The sequence below is a fragment of the Drosophila rhopaloa genome, unplaced genomic scaffold (assembly GCF_018152115.1).
Source record: "Drosophila rhopaloa isolate 14029-0021.01 unplaced genomic scaffold, ASM1815211v1 contig_178, whole genome shotgun sequence".
Classification (NCBI taxonomy): domain Eukaryota; kingdom Metazoa; phylum Arthropoda; class Insecta; order Diptera; family Drosophilidae; genus Drosophila; species Drosophila rhopaloa.
The window spans coordinates 9,253,511-9,269,319 of NW_025335059.1; the positions used below are offsets into that span (position 1 = coordinate 9,253,511).

At 44.2% G+C, this 15,809-nt stretch overlaps 1 protein-coding gene across 33 annotated transcripts in view; it reads left to right on the top strand.

The window, feature by feature from the left end:
- LOC108043293 (protein lap4) overlaps window positions 1–15,809 on the top strand; it is a 61,214-nt gene that overhangs the window by 38,493 nt on the left and 6,912 nt on the right. For 16 of the 33 annotated variants that reach the window (XR_001769244.2, XM_017121915.2, XM_017121914.2 and 13 more), the window contains 4 exons: window positions 55–387; window positions 3,462–4,889; window positions 9,099–9,243; window positions 9,622–9,898. Coding sequence is in view for 32 of the 33 variants with exons in the window: in XM_017121915.2 (XP_016977404.2) it covers window positions 55–387; window positions 3,462–4,889; window positions 9,099–9,243; window positions 9,622–9,898 (2,183 nt within the window). In the remaining variant the exon portion in view is untranslated. Of the gene's footprint in view, window positions 1–54; window positions 388–1,875; window positions 2,869–3,461; window positions 7,435–9,098; window positions 9,244–9,621; window positions 9,899–13,777; window positions 15,159–15,809 lie in introns of those variants that run through there. The other 17 variants (XM_017121926.2, XM_017121927.2, XM_017121939.2 and 14 more) reach the window with 5 other exon arrangements.

Here is a 15,809-nt window from a genome sequence, read left to right on the forward strand (position 1 = left end):
CCTTCGGCAAATCCAATTGTTGGGCAGTTGTGAGAACTTTCGTTTGCAAATTAGGTGCTGGAAATTGTACGCGCGGCTGACGCCTTCACCACCGTGCCACCGAAGTCACCGTCGGAGCACCACGAGCAGGATAAGATACAGAAGACGACGACGGTTGTCATATCGAAGCACACGCTCGACACGAATCCAACCACCCCCACAACGCCGGCGGCGCCTCTTCCCATTGCGGCCGCCGAGTCAGTGAACTCTGGTCCTGCTCCTTCTCCAGTTGCTGTTCCAACTTCTGCTCCTGCATCCTCGGCAGGTTCGGTGCCAGTTCCAGCCGTGGCCGTGCAGACGCAAACGACCTCTGCGGAGAAGGATGACGAGGAGCAGTCGCAACTACAGGTATGTACCTGACTGTGGATGCACGTCTCTTGTCTTGGCTTTAATGTCTGTGTGTGTACGTCTTTCAATATATGTGCGTGTACTTTTCGTTTGTGTAATGCCCGTCTGTGTGCGAGATACAAATACACCCATGTAACAGCTAACACAAACCGACAGTCGCCACCCAACCAAAAAACAACAAAAACTCAAAACCCAACTCAAAACACCACCAATCTCTTAACTTGATTTTTGTTTCGTATTCAGCTTGTTATTTTTTTGTGTAACTTCACTAATGCCCTTGTCCTGTCACTGACATTGCGTGTACCATGTATGGAGTGCGTATGTGTGTGTGCCAAAAATTTTAAAATATATACAAAGAAAAAAGATGATAAACCAAAAATACCTCACCATCCATCTCCACAAACCACAGAGGTCACAAACCTGTTGTAATGGAAGTTGAAAATTTGCTATTAACAGCAATATATTTACAACTGAATTTACAGGTAACAGCATGATAGCATCAGACCAATAAACCTACTGACTGTAACTAAAAACTAAAATAATCATTGCATACACTCGTTCGAAACACTTTCATTCTCTCATGTAAACACTGGCAAAACGCAATGGCCCAGCATCGATTTCCATTTCCATTTTGTGTGTGCTTTTGTTGCTGCTTTAAAGCGTTTTTCCGTTGCATTTGAATTAAAAGTGAATAAAAAATCAAAGCCTATCTTGGTGGGCTGCTGTGTACCAGGGGGCGTATGAGTTATGGGTTCTGCATGTGTCGGGTTTAGCTACTGGCAGCTCCTCAGAGCTGCTCCTTTGTGCAGGGGAGGATGGTCTCACATTTATTGATATGGCAGCAGAGAATTTATTATTTATTAACATATTGGCTGCTGCTGCTTCTGGCTTTCCGAGACGGTCCTTTGCTCTGGCTCACTCCGATCATTGTTCTTGTTGAGTTTGGTTGTTGCTCGTGTTGTTGTTGTTATTTATGCTACTTTCATATTATATTCATTTCAGTTTGCGTCTTTAGTGTTACCGTTGCTGTTACCTTTGCCCCAACTGCGTAGGCGGCATTGTTATTATTGTTAACGTTGTTTGTTGTTGGCTTTAAAGCATGACCCATTTGAATTTGCATTGAAAAGAGAAGGAAACGAAAAAAAACAAAAAGGGAATAAAATCAGGCACACATTACATATATATATATACAAACATATACTTACTATATAAATGGCACGTATAATAAATGTAAATGTAAATAATATAAAAACTGCAGAAAGAAATTTCCATTAAAACGTCTCTTTTATCTTCTTCTCGTCCTTATTCTTCTCTCATTCTCCTAAATTCCCCTCAATAATGTGCGCGCTATACGCCGCCATTCAACAAATTGTTGATTTTTCTTTTTATTTACAACTTTTCTCATTGTTTTCCTCAATCATTTCACAATCTGTTCCGTTGGCTTGTATTGTTTTTCGTCCCTCCCACCCGCTTTCGATTTCATTGCAGCTTTCTGCTGAGCAGCGCATTGCTTAACAAGCGGATGTTTATCACCATAAGACTGAATATTTAGTTTAAACTGACAGAATACAAATGCTAGCAGCCAAAGTAAGAGGACAGGAGGCAACAGCTTGAGTGTGCATCAACTGCAGGCACTACTATATTTGTACTAAAGGAGTTGCAATTTATACAAAAATCTAGGATTTGAGGAAGCGTGTTCAAAGGGCCAAGAGTTACTACCCGCACTAGGCAGCGTTCAAAGCGCTTTTCTTCAGTACTTCCACACTCGAAATTCAATCAAAAAAACTAAACGCCCTTAACTCAGCAAATGGTTTCAATGACTCTTACTAGATCTCTGTCCCACTCTTTCGAGCTCATGATTGTTAAAGTGTGTCTTTATCAACACTAACAGGAACCAATTCACACTCCCACATCCACACCCCGACAATTGTTGAGATGAAAGGAACTCACTACCAAATGTGTAAATGTATTTATCAACGCGGAGCGCTCTAAAGTTGTCGCCATTTTGCGGCAGAAAGTATTCCACTTATACATATAGTCTTTCGATGTTTATACTATGTGAAACCAAAACTGTTTACAGCGTGACATACAGACACCCACATTATATATTACTAAGTGTGTAACAATGTGTGGCAAGCACACACAAAAGGTCCAATTATGCAACTGAATAATACTCAAGAAAAGAAAAGAAAGTTTCCGACGAAAAACCTAAGCCGATGATAAAGGGCATCTTGTTATAATCTATAACCTTTTGAAAGAGCCAAGCTATACCAACACTAGGGATATTTTGTTAAAGTATCTACTTAACTGTTATCACATAGTTGAACCGAATTCACACCGTATATTGATTACCCTTAACCGAGGTTTGAGTTTTCCCTCTATGTTACCTAATGATAGATAAATTAAAAGCTAGCTAAATGGAATTTGAAGTGTGCATTTTTGATGTCAATAAATCTAAATGTATTTGTCGTAAAAAACCGCAAAAATGGGTTAAACTTTTAATTGGATTTCGGGGAAGCATCCAAGATTTGATTTCTGAAGTTCTTTTGTTTTTGGTCTAGAAGTTTTATTCAAGAAAGTTTTCGTTTGGTTTCGTTATTTTCCTTTTGCCATGTGACTCGTCTTTGTCTCCGTATCTGCTATTTCTCTGTGTTCGTAACGCTGCTGTTCGCTATCGCCATCGTGTGCCGAGTTCATCAACCCAAAATCATCACCCAGCAAATTGGCCAGAAGAGTCGCAGTCGTAGTCACTCACCTCATCATCAAGCAGAAAATCACTGGTAATTGGCTAATGGACGCAGGTTGCAAAGGAGCACCCCGAACCAAACAGAATCGTACAACTTTTGTGTGTGTCGTTAGCACCGCATCTACAAAAAAAGCACCCTCGTTTCATCATCACTGTTTTACAAAATACTCCACCCCCATTACACCCACTCACCATTAACGCTGCACACTGCAATTTATGTTCCAAGCTTGTGTGCGATGACGTTGCACCCTGAAAAAAAAAAAACCAAACTAAAACGAATCTATATCGAACTAAATGAGCAATCCACCAACAATTCAAACTCCAATAGCAACGAGGCACCCAGACGCCCGATCGCCTAGCCCCCGGCGCACGTTACTCCTACCAGCAGATGCTGGAGTCGCAGGAGGAGAATCGAACAGCTGGCAAGGCCACCCAGTCAAAGCCCAAGAAGGCTGAGCCGGTGTATATTATAGATGACGAGGATGAGGACGACGAGGAGGAGGATGAATATGAGGCAGATTCCCAGAAGCTAGACGACATCGATGCTATTCTGGAGGAGGACGAGGAGGATACCGAGAGCTCTCCGCCTTTGGAAGTGCAGTCCCCACCTTCCTATGCAGACACTGATTCTGACACCTTCGACCGCCGACGTGGACGCTACACCAGCGATTCGGAGAGTGACTGCCGGCCTTACAAACCGTCGAGATCGGGACGTAGCACGCCGGAATATGGAGGTCATCGGAAGTCTGTAAGCTTCGATCTCAGCGGAGACGAGCGATCTAGATCGGACTACGAGCGATCCCGCTCTCGCACCCCAGACGGATACACTCGGGCCTACGATTCGGAGCAGGATACACGGGGATCGGGACGCAATCGCTTGCCACGAAAGGGTATCCTGCGCGCTACCAGTCCGTGCTCCACGTTGGAGAAAGCTGAGCCCATTGTACCAGCCGTAGCACGCATTCGAGAAGTGGAATCCCCGCAACTGCAGCGAGTTTCACGAGCTACTTCTCCAGATCTCCCCGGTGAACTGGATCGAGAAAATCCCTTCCGGCATCCCACACCCGAAGACGATGAGTACACGAGGATAGCCAAGGAGGTCAGCAGGTCACCACGTTCTCCACGCACCACCCGCGAACAGTTCTTCTTTGGTGCCTCGAGATCTAACGAGGATTTGCTGGAGCAATCCCAGTCGCAATCCAGTGGACGCAGTACACCCAACACTGTGATCTCCAAATCCACGGAGAATCTTACGGGCACTCGACCGAAAATACCTCCGCCCACGGCGCCAAAACCGCAGTTGAAGAAAGCCAATATAGTGCGAAATGTGGCGCTGGAAACCTTCCAGGCCAGCGATGTGGGACAAGGGGATTTCACGGTATTCGAGCACGATGCCAGCACGAATACGATCCATCCCGTGGAGGCGAAACTGCCAGTGAGGGTGGTGACCAAGACGAAACCGAGTCGCCCTAGGGAATCACCACCACCGCCGCCTGTTAACTTCGCCACGCTGCCCAAGATACCCAGCACACCCATTTTGCGGGAAACGGAGGAGTCCATCTATATGGAGGCCCTGCCACCCACGCCCTCCCAGCTCCGGCCACACGAATTCCTGCACGAGAATTCGCCCGATAATATTCTGGTTTCGCCGCAGGAGCACCGCGAGTATTTGCTGCGGGAGAACGAGCTAAGGAATCAGTTGCGGGCACCCCACGAACCAGCACCGCCCGTTCCCATTGTCGGCGGTGGATATTCGGTAACGAATCCCTTCCTAGATAGTTTCGACACCGACATTGACAGCCTGCCATTGCCACCACCGCCCGCACCGCCTGCCCACCACCACACACGTCATTTGCATGAGACGCCGACGTTTCCGTCGTTTCCGCCACCACTAACCGCTAACGCATCCACGTCTCCATCTTGTTCTTCCAATGCTGCTGCTGCTGCTGTTGGCGCCACTAACCGCTTGATGGATTCGCCGCAACGACAGCTGCTGGTCGCCGGGTCGCCCACCCAGATCTTTCCCACGGCCCAGATACTGCCCGTGCAGTATGCAAGTCTGCCGCAACCGCAGCAGCCCAACACGCTCACCCTCAAGCCCGCCTCTCCCTCTCTAACCCCTGACCCCAAACAGACCCTTTTCAACCTGGTACTCCTGCCCGGCGACCAGGTGGCCAACCAATCCTCGCCATCGGCCATGCTCTACCTGCATTCGCCGCAGTTACCGGTGAGTGAATCGAGTGGCAAACCCCGGCGAGGGCCACCACCGCCTCCGCCCGTTACCGTGACCTCACCCACGCCCTCGTACGCCGCCATGAAGTTCCCGACCTTCTCGGAAATTGTGGTCAGCCCCGACTCAAATAGCAATTACCAAAACATGACCACGGCGCGCGTTGGCATCTCGAATTCCTCGCTGGCCCACAGCACCAGTTCCTTCTCCATCGGCTCCTCTAGTTCTTCGCTGATGCTGGGTAAGAGTTCGAATTTGGGAGGTGGCATTCCTTCAAGTTATTATGAGACAGCTGAGGAGATCTACTCGACCATTGAGGAGGAGGCCATCTATAGCAACACCTCGTTCTTCGATTCGCGGCGCAGCAGTGACACTTCGGTCTCCTGTCGTGCCTCCAAATCGCCCACGCCACCGCCCCTTCCACCAAAGCGTCCGCAAAAGCCGACCAAGTTGCGTACCGCTCCCGCCCCGCCGCCAGTGGCACAAAAGCCGCATGGTTTGAGGGGCATGGCCAGTTTCAAGCTGCGGTCCCAGTCCCAGCCGCAATTGGAGGGGGCGTGGCAACAACCCTCTGCACCCCGAACGCCCACCACGCCCACTGGCAAGGAGACAACGGTTTAGATTAGGTTGCCCCGATTTTGTTGACCAAAGAACGTTGAGTTTCAATTAAGTCTTTTGATAAATCTAAGATACTTTTACATTAATAAACTTCCTTAGAAAAACTGCTAATATTTGTTCACCAAAAAGCCTGATAAACCATTAACAAAGTTGATTATAAAATATAAAAGAATTCCGAAGGTGCAGTCCTTCATTGTTCAAAAAAATATTCTAAATAGCTTAGTTTGATATTCGATCTTATTAGAAATTTTTACAACTCACAAAACCAGAAAACAATAAATTTAAAACAAATTTAAAAAAAAATTTTTGTTGAACAAAATTGCAATTTTAATTAATGCAACTAATACATTTTAATGTCCTTTTTAAAATTGTTGATATGAATTAAACATATTTTAAAGATACACTCAACAGTGAATTCAGTACAAAATGTTTAATAGAGTTTCAAAAATCAAATGTTTTTAACTGAGAATTCCTTATTTAAATTAATTGCTTAGAAATATCCAGACGTCAACTACCACAACGTACGATTTTCTATTCATAGCCAGAATTGGTCTTAAAATCGATACCACAGGTGGGGTAGACCACTTACCCTTGGTCGCTGTTCGACGATGACGATGCTTTTAATTGCTCCTAAGCTGACCGCAGAACCTTCCTGTTGCTATTCCCGCGTTCTCTCTTCTCGCCCCTGCCTTATGCCACTGCTCATACATTTTAATTAAATTCTAACACCTTTTTGCCATCAATTAAATGGCCCAGCCCCTTGAATTTTTCGCCAGCGTGTCTCTCTCTCGTGCCTTCGACTGCAATTTCCAATATTTTTATCTCACTCGCTCGCAATTTAAATTGATTGATTTGTGGGTCGTGTCTGTGGAGCTGAGCTGGTGAACTTGCAACACATCGACCGGCACACCTTTCCTGCTAATTAGATGCAACTTTTTGTTGACTTTTGAGACACCTTCTGCCCCCATCCCCATTAAGCTCAAGGCCCCCCGCTTCACCCATTTTCTTTACCAAATTGCAGTTGAAATTGAGCAGCAAGCGGTTGAAGTTTAATGGGCTCCTCTTTCTCCTTCTGCTGTCACCTACCAACTCCCTCGGTCTCGGGCCAAGTTTAATTTGACGTTGATTGAAACAGTTGGCTGCTTATGGTCGCCCACCTGCAGTTACCACGCCCATCAGGCCATTAATTTTTGCTACTACTGCCGCTGCCGCCGCCTTTGTTTTGCAAAAACACGAAAAACCAACGAATAAATATGTATAACGAAGAAAAATACCTGAGTAAAAACGAAATAACAGAAAAACAGACAGAAAACACAATTTTACAATTTATAAAGTTAATTTCGCTGTAGCTCTGCTAAGTTGATTTTAATGCTAATTTATTTTATCAGGACAGAAAAGCAACCTGAACATTTTTAATTGCATACCTTAAGGCAAATAAACATTGCGTATTATTCTTATTTGCGTTTCGTGGGCTATATTCATTTTGTAACGTCCACCCCCCCAACTCGAATTGTGCAAACAATGTTGAGTGTACTCGAAAAAAAACGATTGTTTAAATGGGAGCGATAACCCACCGCCCACAAGGGCAGTGACCTTGACTTACTTAGCCACTTATCTAATTGGGCCGTGACCCCATTGGGCAAAAGCAGACCGTTTGGCAAGCGAACGCTTTGGCACCTGGCCCTGCACTGATTTCACTCTCGACTTGTTACCCCGTTTTTAATGGCCCGATATCTAACTGTTCGCTTTGTTCTAATCTTATCGCAAAAGTACTCGTAATTGCCCAGCGATATGAAGAGAGTACCCCTTATCATCGCCTTATCGTTGATGTCACCCAGCACACGAACGAAAATCTTTCACCCACTAACACTGCTCGCATGGTCTGAATAATTCAATGGCTTATTGGCTTTTAATGCGCCATTCAGGGCTGCATGTGCACACTCACTGGGATCTCACTGGGTAACACACACATGAACCCACACATTCTCAACACTTTCATGGCTCAATAAATTCCTATTAGCTGGACTGCTGAGCAGCTCCTCCAGCTGCAGACTGATGCTGATAAAGCAGATCCTGCACCAACTCCAGCTATAGTTCCTCCATGTTGCCTCTGCGCATTGACTTTAATTGAAAATCGAAAAATCCGATACGAAATTAATTTCTCTTCTAAAAATACAGCTCAGTTAAGCTGGCACTCCTGCTGCTTTCACTTTTCCCCATGCACTTGTCGGCCCACCGCCCTCCACCCTTTCCCTTGGCTTGGTTTATTTATGAGCTCTCGGACTGGTGTGGTCTATGATGGTCGGATGGTCTGGCTGGTCCTGACTGGTCCTTGCTTGGAGGGTCGAACCCTAGGTCGGTATAAGGTTGCAATTTGTGCAGTTTAACGCTGGCCTTTGCCCTGTTTGCCTTTGTTTCGTCTAACCGCCCGGTCCCTCGTCCTTTCCCGACTGCCATTTAATGACTTTGTCGTCGTAGTCGCAGTCATCGTTGCTCTGCAGGCACTAACTATCCACCCGGCTTGACTTTATCTGGCTACTGTGTCTCATGTTGCCCAGCACGAGGAATTGCATGAAAGCATAAAACCGACAGTACACGACTTTGGGTGATAAATGGCCAGCTCCGGTTTGGTCCGTTCCGTTCCGTCCTGTTCTGTTCTTTAACCACCCAGCTGTAATTTGCGCCCTCTCCAATTCAATCCGGACGCAGCACCACCCCCCACCACCACGGTAAATTATACGCCCCGAGTGCAGAAGCACAGCCCGAAAAATGTCGGCTTGGTCACTTTATGATTGAGCCAGCCTATGGCTGATCCTGCTAAAACCGAACCGAAACGCCCCTTTTCGGGGGACGGACAAACAGACGGACAGGCGTTAGTGCTGCCTGCTTTTTAATAAACTTGTGTAGTGCCATCAATTTTCTTTATGGCCATTTGGATTTTTCAGCGCTCGCTTTGAAAATTGCAGTTTTTCCCAGTCATTTAATTGAAAATATGGCAGAGGGCGCGCTGCCGTCGGTTCAGCTTTATCTGTATATTGATTTTCTTTTCGTTTAATAAATCCTTGCCTTTTTTTGTGTGCGTTGAGTTGCTAACAAAAACGTTTTGCCATTTTCCAGTCAACACCTGCCAGCAGGGACGGAGCAGAGCAGCAGCAGGCCACAGCCAAGCCAACACCGACTAAAGTGCCTAAATCGGTTTCCGATAAAAAACGCTTCTTTGAGTCAGCCATGGAGGATCAACACAAGCCCACACAAAAGACAGGTGAGTCAAAGTGGTTAGCCAGAAAAGTTCCCTGATTGAATGAGTGCCAGGGGGGGCTTGAAGATGTCGCAGTGCACTTTGCCTCAGCTAGTGGCTTTGCCACTTAAATCTTACTTCTTGGCCCTAGTTGTCAATCAAACCACTTATCTGTGGCTGCCAAGCCACCTCAACGGTGGGCGCCAACCTTTTGCTCGCTGGTTTGCGTAATTAGAAAGGGGAAAGCGCGGTTAACAACGCCATTTGCCATTTGCATGACAAAGTCAGGGCCGGTATTCAGTAAAGCAGCTATTTCGCTAAGCGACATCGGATCACTTTTTATTTAATTTCCTAACTTAATAGCGGGGCGATGTCACACTGATTTTGTATATTCTGTTGCAGACAAAGTTTTCTCATTCCTGTCAAAGGATGAAGTAGAAAAGCTGCGACAGGAGGAGGAGAGGAAAATTGCAACATTGCGCCGTGATAAGAATTCCAGATTACTGGATGCCGCCAACGACAACATTGACAAGGACGCCGCCGAGAAGCACCATGGTAACAGCAACAGTAACAGCAGCGGCGAGGATAATGATGACAGCGACCAGGCGGAGGACATCGCTCGCGGGGATTTCGTTGACAACGCCGCTCTGGGCCACTTGGATGATGCGGAGGACATGAGGTGAGTGTGCGGCAATGCAGTGCTCTCATTTCGGATTATCGGTGCTTGCATTATGCGCTTTTTATGTTACATCTAAATGCACAGACACACCCCCCGCCAACTATTACACATCACACACACACCCCCACCCAATCAATCAATCAATCACCCTTCACCCAATGCGATTATGATAACCATACACCCTCACACAATATTCACGGTGTTTGTGCATTTGCTTAGTATAATCTCTTATCCGAAGTTGATTTTTTTATTTTATTGGTGAAGTTTTTCTGCTGCCTTTTGGTTTGGTTCTGGTGCCGGTTCTCTTACAGCTGCTTTAAATATAGGTTGCTTTTAAGTTTAGATGCCTTTAATCACTCATATAGACCCACTACAAACCATCCACAAAACACCACTCTGTTTACTATCCATGCAGTCCACTGACGGAGCTGCTAATCATCATTGAGACTTAGTGTGTTATTAAATAGGGATAGCGATCTATGGCTGAGAGGTCTTTAATAGTAAGTACACAAACACATACCACACCACACCACACTCACACACACATGAATACGATTATGAGCGAGTAAGCCCTAAGCAGTTTAAGTTTTATGTAGCACTTAAGCGTTGTATGGACTCGTAAATCGCAGCCAGACTCTCAGCCGTTAGTCTGCTTAAAAAAGTTCAGAAGTAAAAAAAAAATAATCTCGAAGAGGTGGAGTAAAAATGAAGGAAAAACATGTAATGGTCTTTTTAGTACATAGACTACGCCCGGTGGGCTTCAAATCGCATCTCGTGAATATGATAATCTAGTTGGAGCGGCTTAACTTAAAAGTGTAAGTATTTCCGCTGCTGCTTTACTTAATTTTGCCAGGCATTGCGTATACGCAGTGTGGCCCCCAGGCCTTCACCCTTGCTCCTCGCCCTGCTCCTGTTCCTTCCTTGTGGGCTTCGTACTCCACTCCATTCGAATTCCCTGCGGCACAATGCCAGCTGTTTTTACAATTGAATAACTTCATTTGGGTATTCCGCAAATTGCGTTTTGTGCGTTTGCTCACTCAACTGGGCGGTGCCGGCTCAGCTTTACGGACTCTGATTCGGAATCGGATTCGCTTTGGGTCTCCGGCAATGGATCGGCAAACGAGCCGCCAAGAGAGCATCACGCAACACGTACGCATAATTCAGTATCCGCTGGGAGTCGATGATTTTATGCTAAGTATGTTGCAGTGAATTAAGCACCGCGAATGAATCAGAATTGTGCCAGTGAGAAACTCGAAAAAGACAGCAACATTACTTTGCTCAAATGATATTTTAATGTCTGCTGCCTGCTGCTCAATTCGGGCAATTATAATTAGCCGCTGTGGGAGTGGGTGGTGGCCACTTGATGGGCCCCTGAAACCGCTGTCGGTGGCATGCAACACGTAGCAACCCAGTGGCGGCAGAAGGCAATTGTGTCAAAAGGCAACTTTTTTCACCGTCGGTGAACAAACAAAAACCAACAATGAACGAAAACTAAAAGCTTTTGTCAGGTGTTCTCGCACCACCCACTTGCTGCAACGGCCCCCTACCACAAACCACCACCCACCCTTCGCCACCACCCGTTGGCAGCCATTTTGTACTCGGAGCTGGCGCTTATCAGCCAACTTTCACACATATGTGCCACGCTCGGTTGAAGGACTCGTCCCCACGCGATGTTCCAGTGGCTGACTCTAACAACATTATATAATGAGCAACAACAAAGTAATTTAATACAATTTCGCCCCGAAGCTGTTGCAGGAAAACATTAAAAAGAGCACCGCCATTTGCGTCAGCAAAAGTCGCACCGCGAATACGCTTCTCAGTTCATTACCCCAAAGATGAGTTGACCAGTTGCTTGACCTTTGCCACAAATCAAAACTCACAACCTGAAGTTATAAGTTCAAAGCAAGTTCTTGAATGAAAATGCATATTTGAAATGTTATCTGACTGATTAGAGACTGCTACCTGTTTCCGCTCAAAAGGGTATTCACTGCGGGTAAATAGTTAAAAAAGCGAAAATGGAAAAAACAAGTGAAATGTGTACCAACAGACACGTATGACAACAGCAGATATCATATGGCAGGACAACAAGTTGCAGACATTTAAGGACTTCGCTGTGGTCCTTTGTGTTTGCGAATAAAATTTACTCTAAGAATAGAGCTATGAAAATAAAGCGCAATGTACACAATGGGGATGGCTAATTTCACTTGAGCGTTTATTGTATTACAAAGGAGTTTGCTGGAATTTCAAAGAAGCCCTCGTAATCCCTTCAACACTTCCTCGTATAGAATGCCTTCCTATATTTCTGTTGCTCACCCCAGGCATTTATTTTTCTAACCTTTCGCATAAATCAAGCCGCTAGAACTAATCATTAATTTGGGCTGAAATTTCGGAATAAATATCTCTTGATTTCATAGTCCCCCGGAGCGGAGAATTCGGCGCAATTTCCCCACCAATCTGGTTGTCAACTTGGCCGAGAAGACCTTGAAGTGGAAGTGGCTGGGACCCAGCTGCCAAAACTTTGGGAACGGCGATCCCTTTCTTGTGCCTCTGCTCCCCCACAAAAAAAACCCGCCTGCCAGCTGGCTTTACAACTTTACATGCATAATACAATAAATTGAAATGTGTGTTATTATGTTGCTTGGGCCGTAGCCTTGGAATTCATAACGAGGAAAAGAAGATAAACATGTTAATAACCTTGTAATAAATTTCTAGCAAGAATTTCTACTAGTTCTCCGCTGCCGTCAAGTTCTTCTTTCCTGTTCTTGTTTATTTTTTTCCATGAATAAATTGTGTAAAAAAAGAAAAAAAAAGGAAAAACCCATATCAAATTAGCCGGCAAGGCAGTGTTCTCTAAACTATTTGTATTTATATTCAAATTAAACTCGTCTAAATCTATAAAAGTTGTGGAACACAAAAGGCTCGCCAGATCCGTGTTTATGAATTTTTTTGCGACATCAAATTGGCTTCCGTGACGACAAAAAGCCGTCGGTGTCGGCAAATCGCAATCGAATTCTTAGTCGTGCATTAATCGTCTAATTTATTGTTTGATAATTTATGAACTATTATTAGTTGGTCTGTTCAGCCGTTCTGCCGGGTGTTTTACTGTTTTCTGCTCCACTCCGTTGATGGCTGATCGCGGAATGACTCCCTCGCTCTCGCTTTCAATTGGTTTGCGGTTGCTGTTGACCCTGAAATATTGGCAGCGACCGGACAATTGGTGGATTTTTGAATATTGGTGGTCAGCTGAGATGGCGGCGCAGTGGCGGCGACCGCAGAATTGTTTTTTGTCTCCTCTTTCGGTTTTTTATTAAATTTTGTACATTTAAATGTGTATGTTTGCGGCCGTTTGCTTCTTGGACGTTTTTGTGATTTTATGCAGATGAAAATATTTATGTTTTGTTGATTGCGCATAAATTAATTTATATTTTATGGCGTTGGCGCTTCGTTCGTTCCTCAAATGGATCGCTCCGCGGCGTATGCAAATCGGCATGCCGTTGTCTGTGTGTCTTGATATAAAAGCATAATTTGACCTTAAGCTAAAAATGAGGGCGTTAATGATGTTTTTTGTTTTCCTTTTCTCAGTCTATTTTATTAATTTTTTTTCGGTCGGTTTTGTTTTTTTCGGTTGACTGTTTTGTTTAGATTGTTGCTTTTTTGGTCACCTTAATATTAATTACAAATCGTGGAAAACCCGGCTGCATTTGGACATAGACAGAATAAAATCCCCTCGGAAAAAGAACCAAACCAAAAGAAGCGGGGCAAAACTCATTGGCCAACCATTGTGTGTTTATTATTTTACAATGAGCTCGACTCTCTGCACCTTTTTAATTGTACACCACAAAAACTTTCTGTTTCTGCTTTTCCAACCCACTTTTGCAGGAATCCACTCGAAGAAATTGAAGCAGTGTTTAGAAGTTAAACTAAACTAAGCTCTGACACCTTCACTACGACTTGTGCGAATGTGACACGTTTATTAACCATAGCTTTAAGTGTAACCTATTTATATATATTACTATGTATGTGAAGTGTGTATTTCGAACGAGACTTTTTTCGAGCTTAAGTTACTACTAATATTGCAGCGAGCAGTAAACCAACTAATCTGCAATATAAAGTCATTTTTATACAACGACACGAAAACTTTTTATACCCGTACCCGTAACATGTTAACGCTGAAACATGAACTTTATAGAGTGACAACTACCACGACCCCGCCCCAGTCTCCGCCCACACCCACAGCCACGCCCACTCACACCTGATATGGATAAAGCATGGTGTTAATGCCACATGCTGTGTCGCTCCCTTTTGCATTTTATTAGCCTAATTATTTCTCTCTTTTTAAATTGCCCAACTTTTCGAACAACAACTAGTCTGTCTGAGTTGGCTACACTTGAAATTTTTCAGTACACATCCTGCACACTCACACACCTTCAGCACTTCTAGGACTCGCACACAAATACTGCTTACCCACACACACACACAGTTGAACTCCAGTGCCTTGTCTGTTGCTTGCATAATTTATATGCATTTTGCATTTTTAAAATGTTTGTTATTAAAAATAATGATTTTTAGAGCAGGACAAGAAGTCTCATTAGTTTGCTGTGCTCTTTTCGTTTTGTCACCTTTGAACCCCTGCCACTTGCTAATTGCGATAGATAAATGTGTGTAGATAAAGTCACGATTTCGCAGTCAGGCACGGAGGTATTGTCGGGTTTATGTCAACTTATCGCCTTTGCGATTGTAAAACCTTGGATTAAGATGCATTTACCGCGATTGCTATTCGTACCAAAATCTTGAATTTATTTAAAACTAAATTAATTTACAGGGATTCCAGGTTTTTTTTTCTTTAAGCTATGAGAGAAGTTTAGCGATTAAAGTTCCTGACTTTAAGTTAGACGTTAAAGTTTAGTCGTATTTCCAAACAAGCTTTTAAAAAAGCAAATGTATTCCTAAATTCTCCAGCAATTTAAGTTTAACGATAGTCAAAACGGTGTTAAAATGTTCAATATATTTTATAAATATTTATATGTTAAAATCTGTAAACAAAAGAACCACATAAATAAGAGCTGCTTAACAATGTATTAACATTACTACGGTTATGGAATCACATCATCTATCATTACCATTATTATTATTATTATTCATCCACATATGTACGTATTTGTCATCGATTTGTGCCATACATATTTATGTAACTTTGTTATTTTGCATAAAAAGAAGTACAATTTATTATACTAGAAATAAAGGCGAATGACTCAAATTAGCTTAATTGCAAATTTATTTATCGTAGTGATTTACCACGTTTACATTACTGTTGAACTCTAACCAACTTTCAAGCACTCTTCGGTTGTGGTTTTTGCATCATTTACCTACCTCCATCTGCCACTTAACCATTTGTGTTGCCGACGTTTATTGGGGGTGTTTTGATTATTCTGGCCCTCATTATGAGCGGGCGAGTCGAGCAATTAGCAATTGAAAGACGAAAAACAATCATTTAGAGCTGCGGCTTGTAAAAAGTTTCACTGGGCATTGCATAAATCTGTCAATTGCAAAAGTTGAACGCGCCGGAATACTTTGGGTGACCCAGAGAGGACCAGCTAGGATTATTGTAATGGCGGACGGTCGAGATGAGGGGCAAAGTTCATTTAAAAGTCGAGAGGACAAATGAATGAATAAAGCGAACCAAAGAAATGAGCAAGAAAAGAATCCCGAGAACATTATAAGTGCAATTCCCTGGGTCAGGAGCTCCTACCCACTCCACGTGCCCTTAGTTGCCTCCTTCATTCTAGTTGCTCCTAAAGATTCCTCAGGCATGACATTTGCGTAGGTAGCGAGAGTGTTTCAACGAAAAGTTTCTCTCCTTTTTCGCTGCTCTAAGGACCAAGGAGCCAAGCCGGCGGCGTTCAAATTGAAA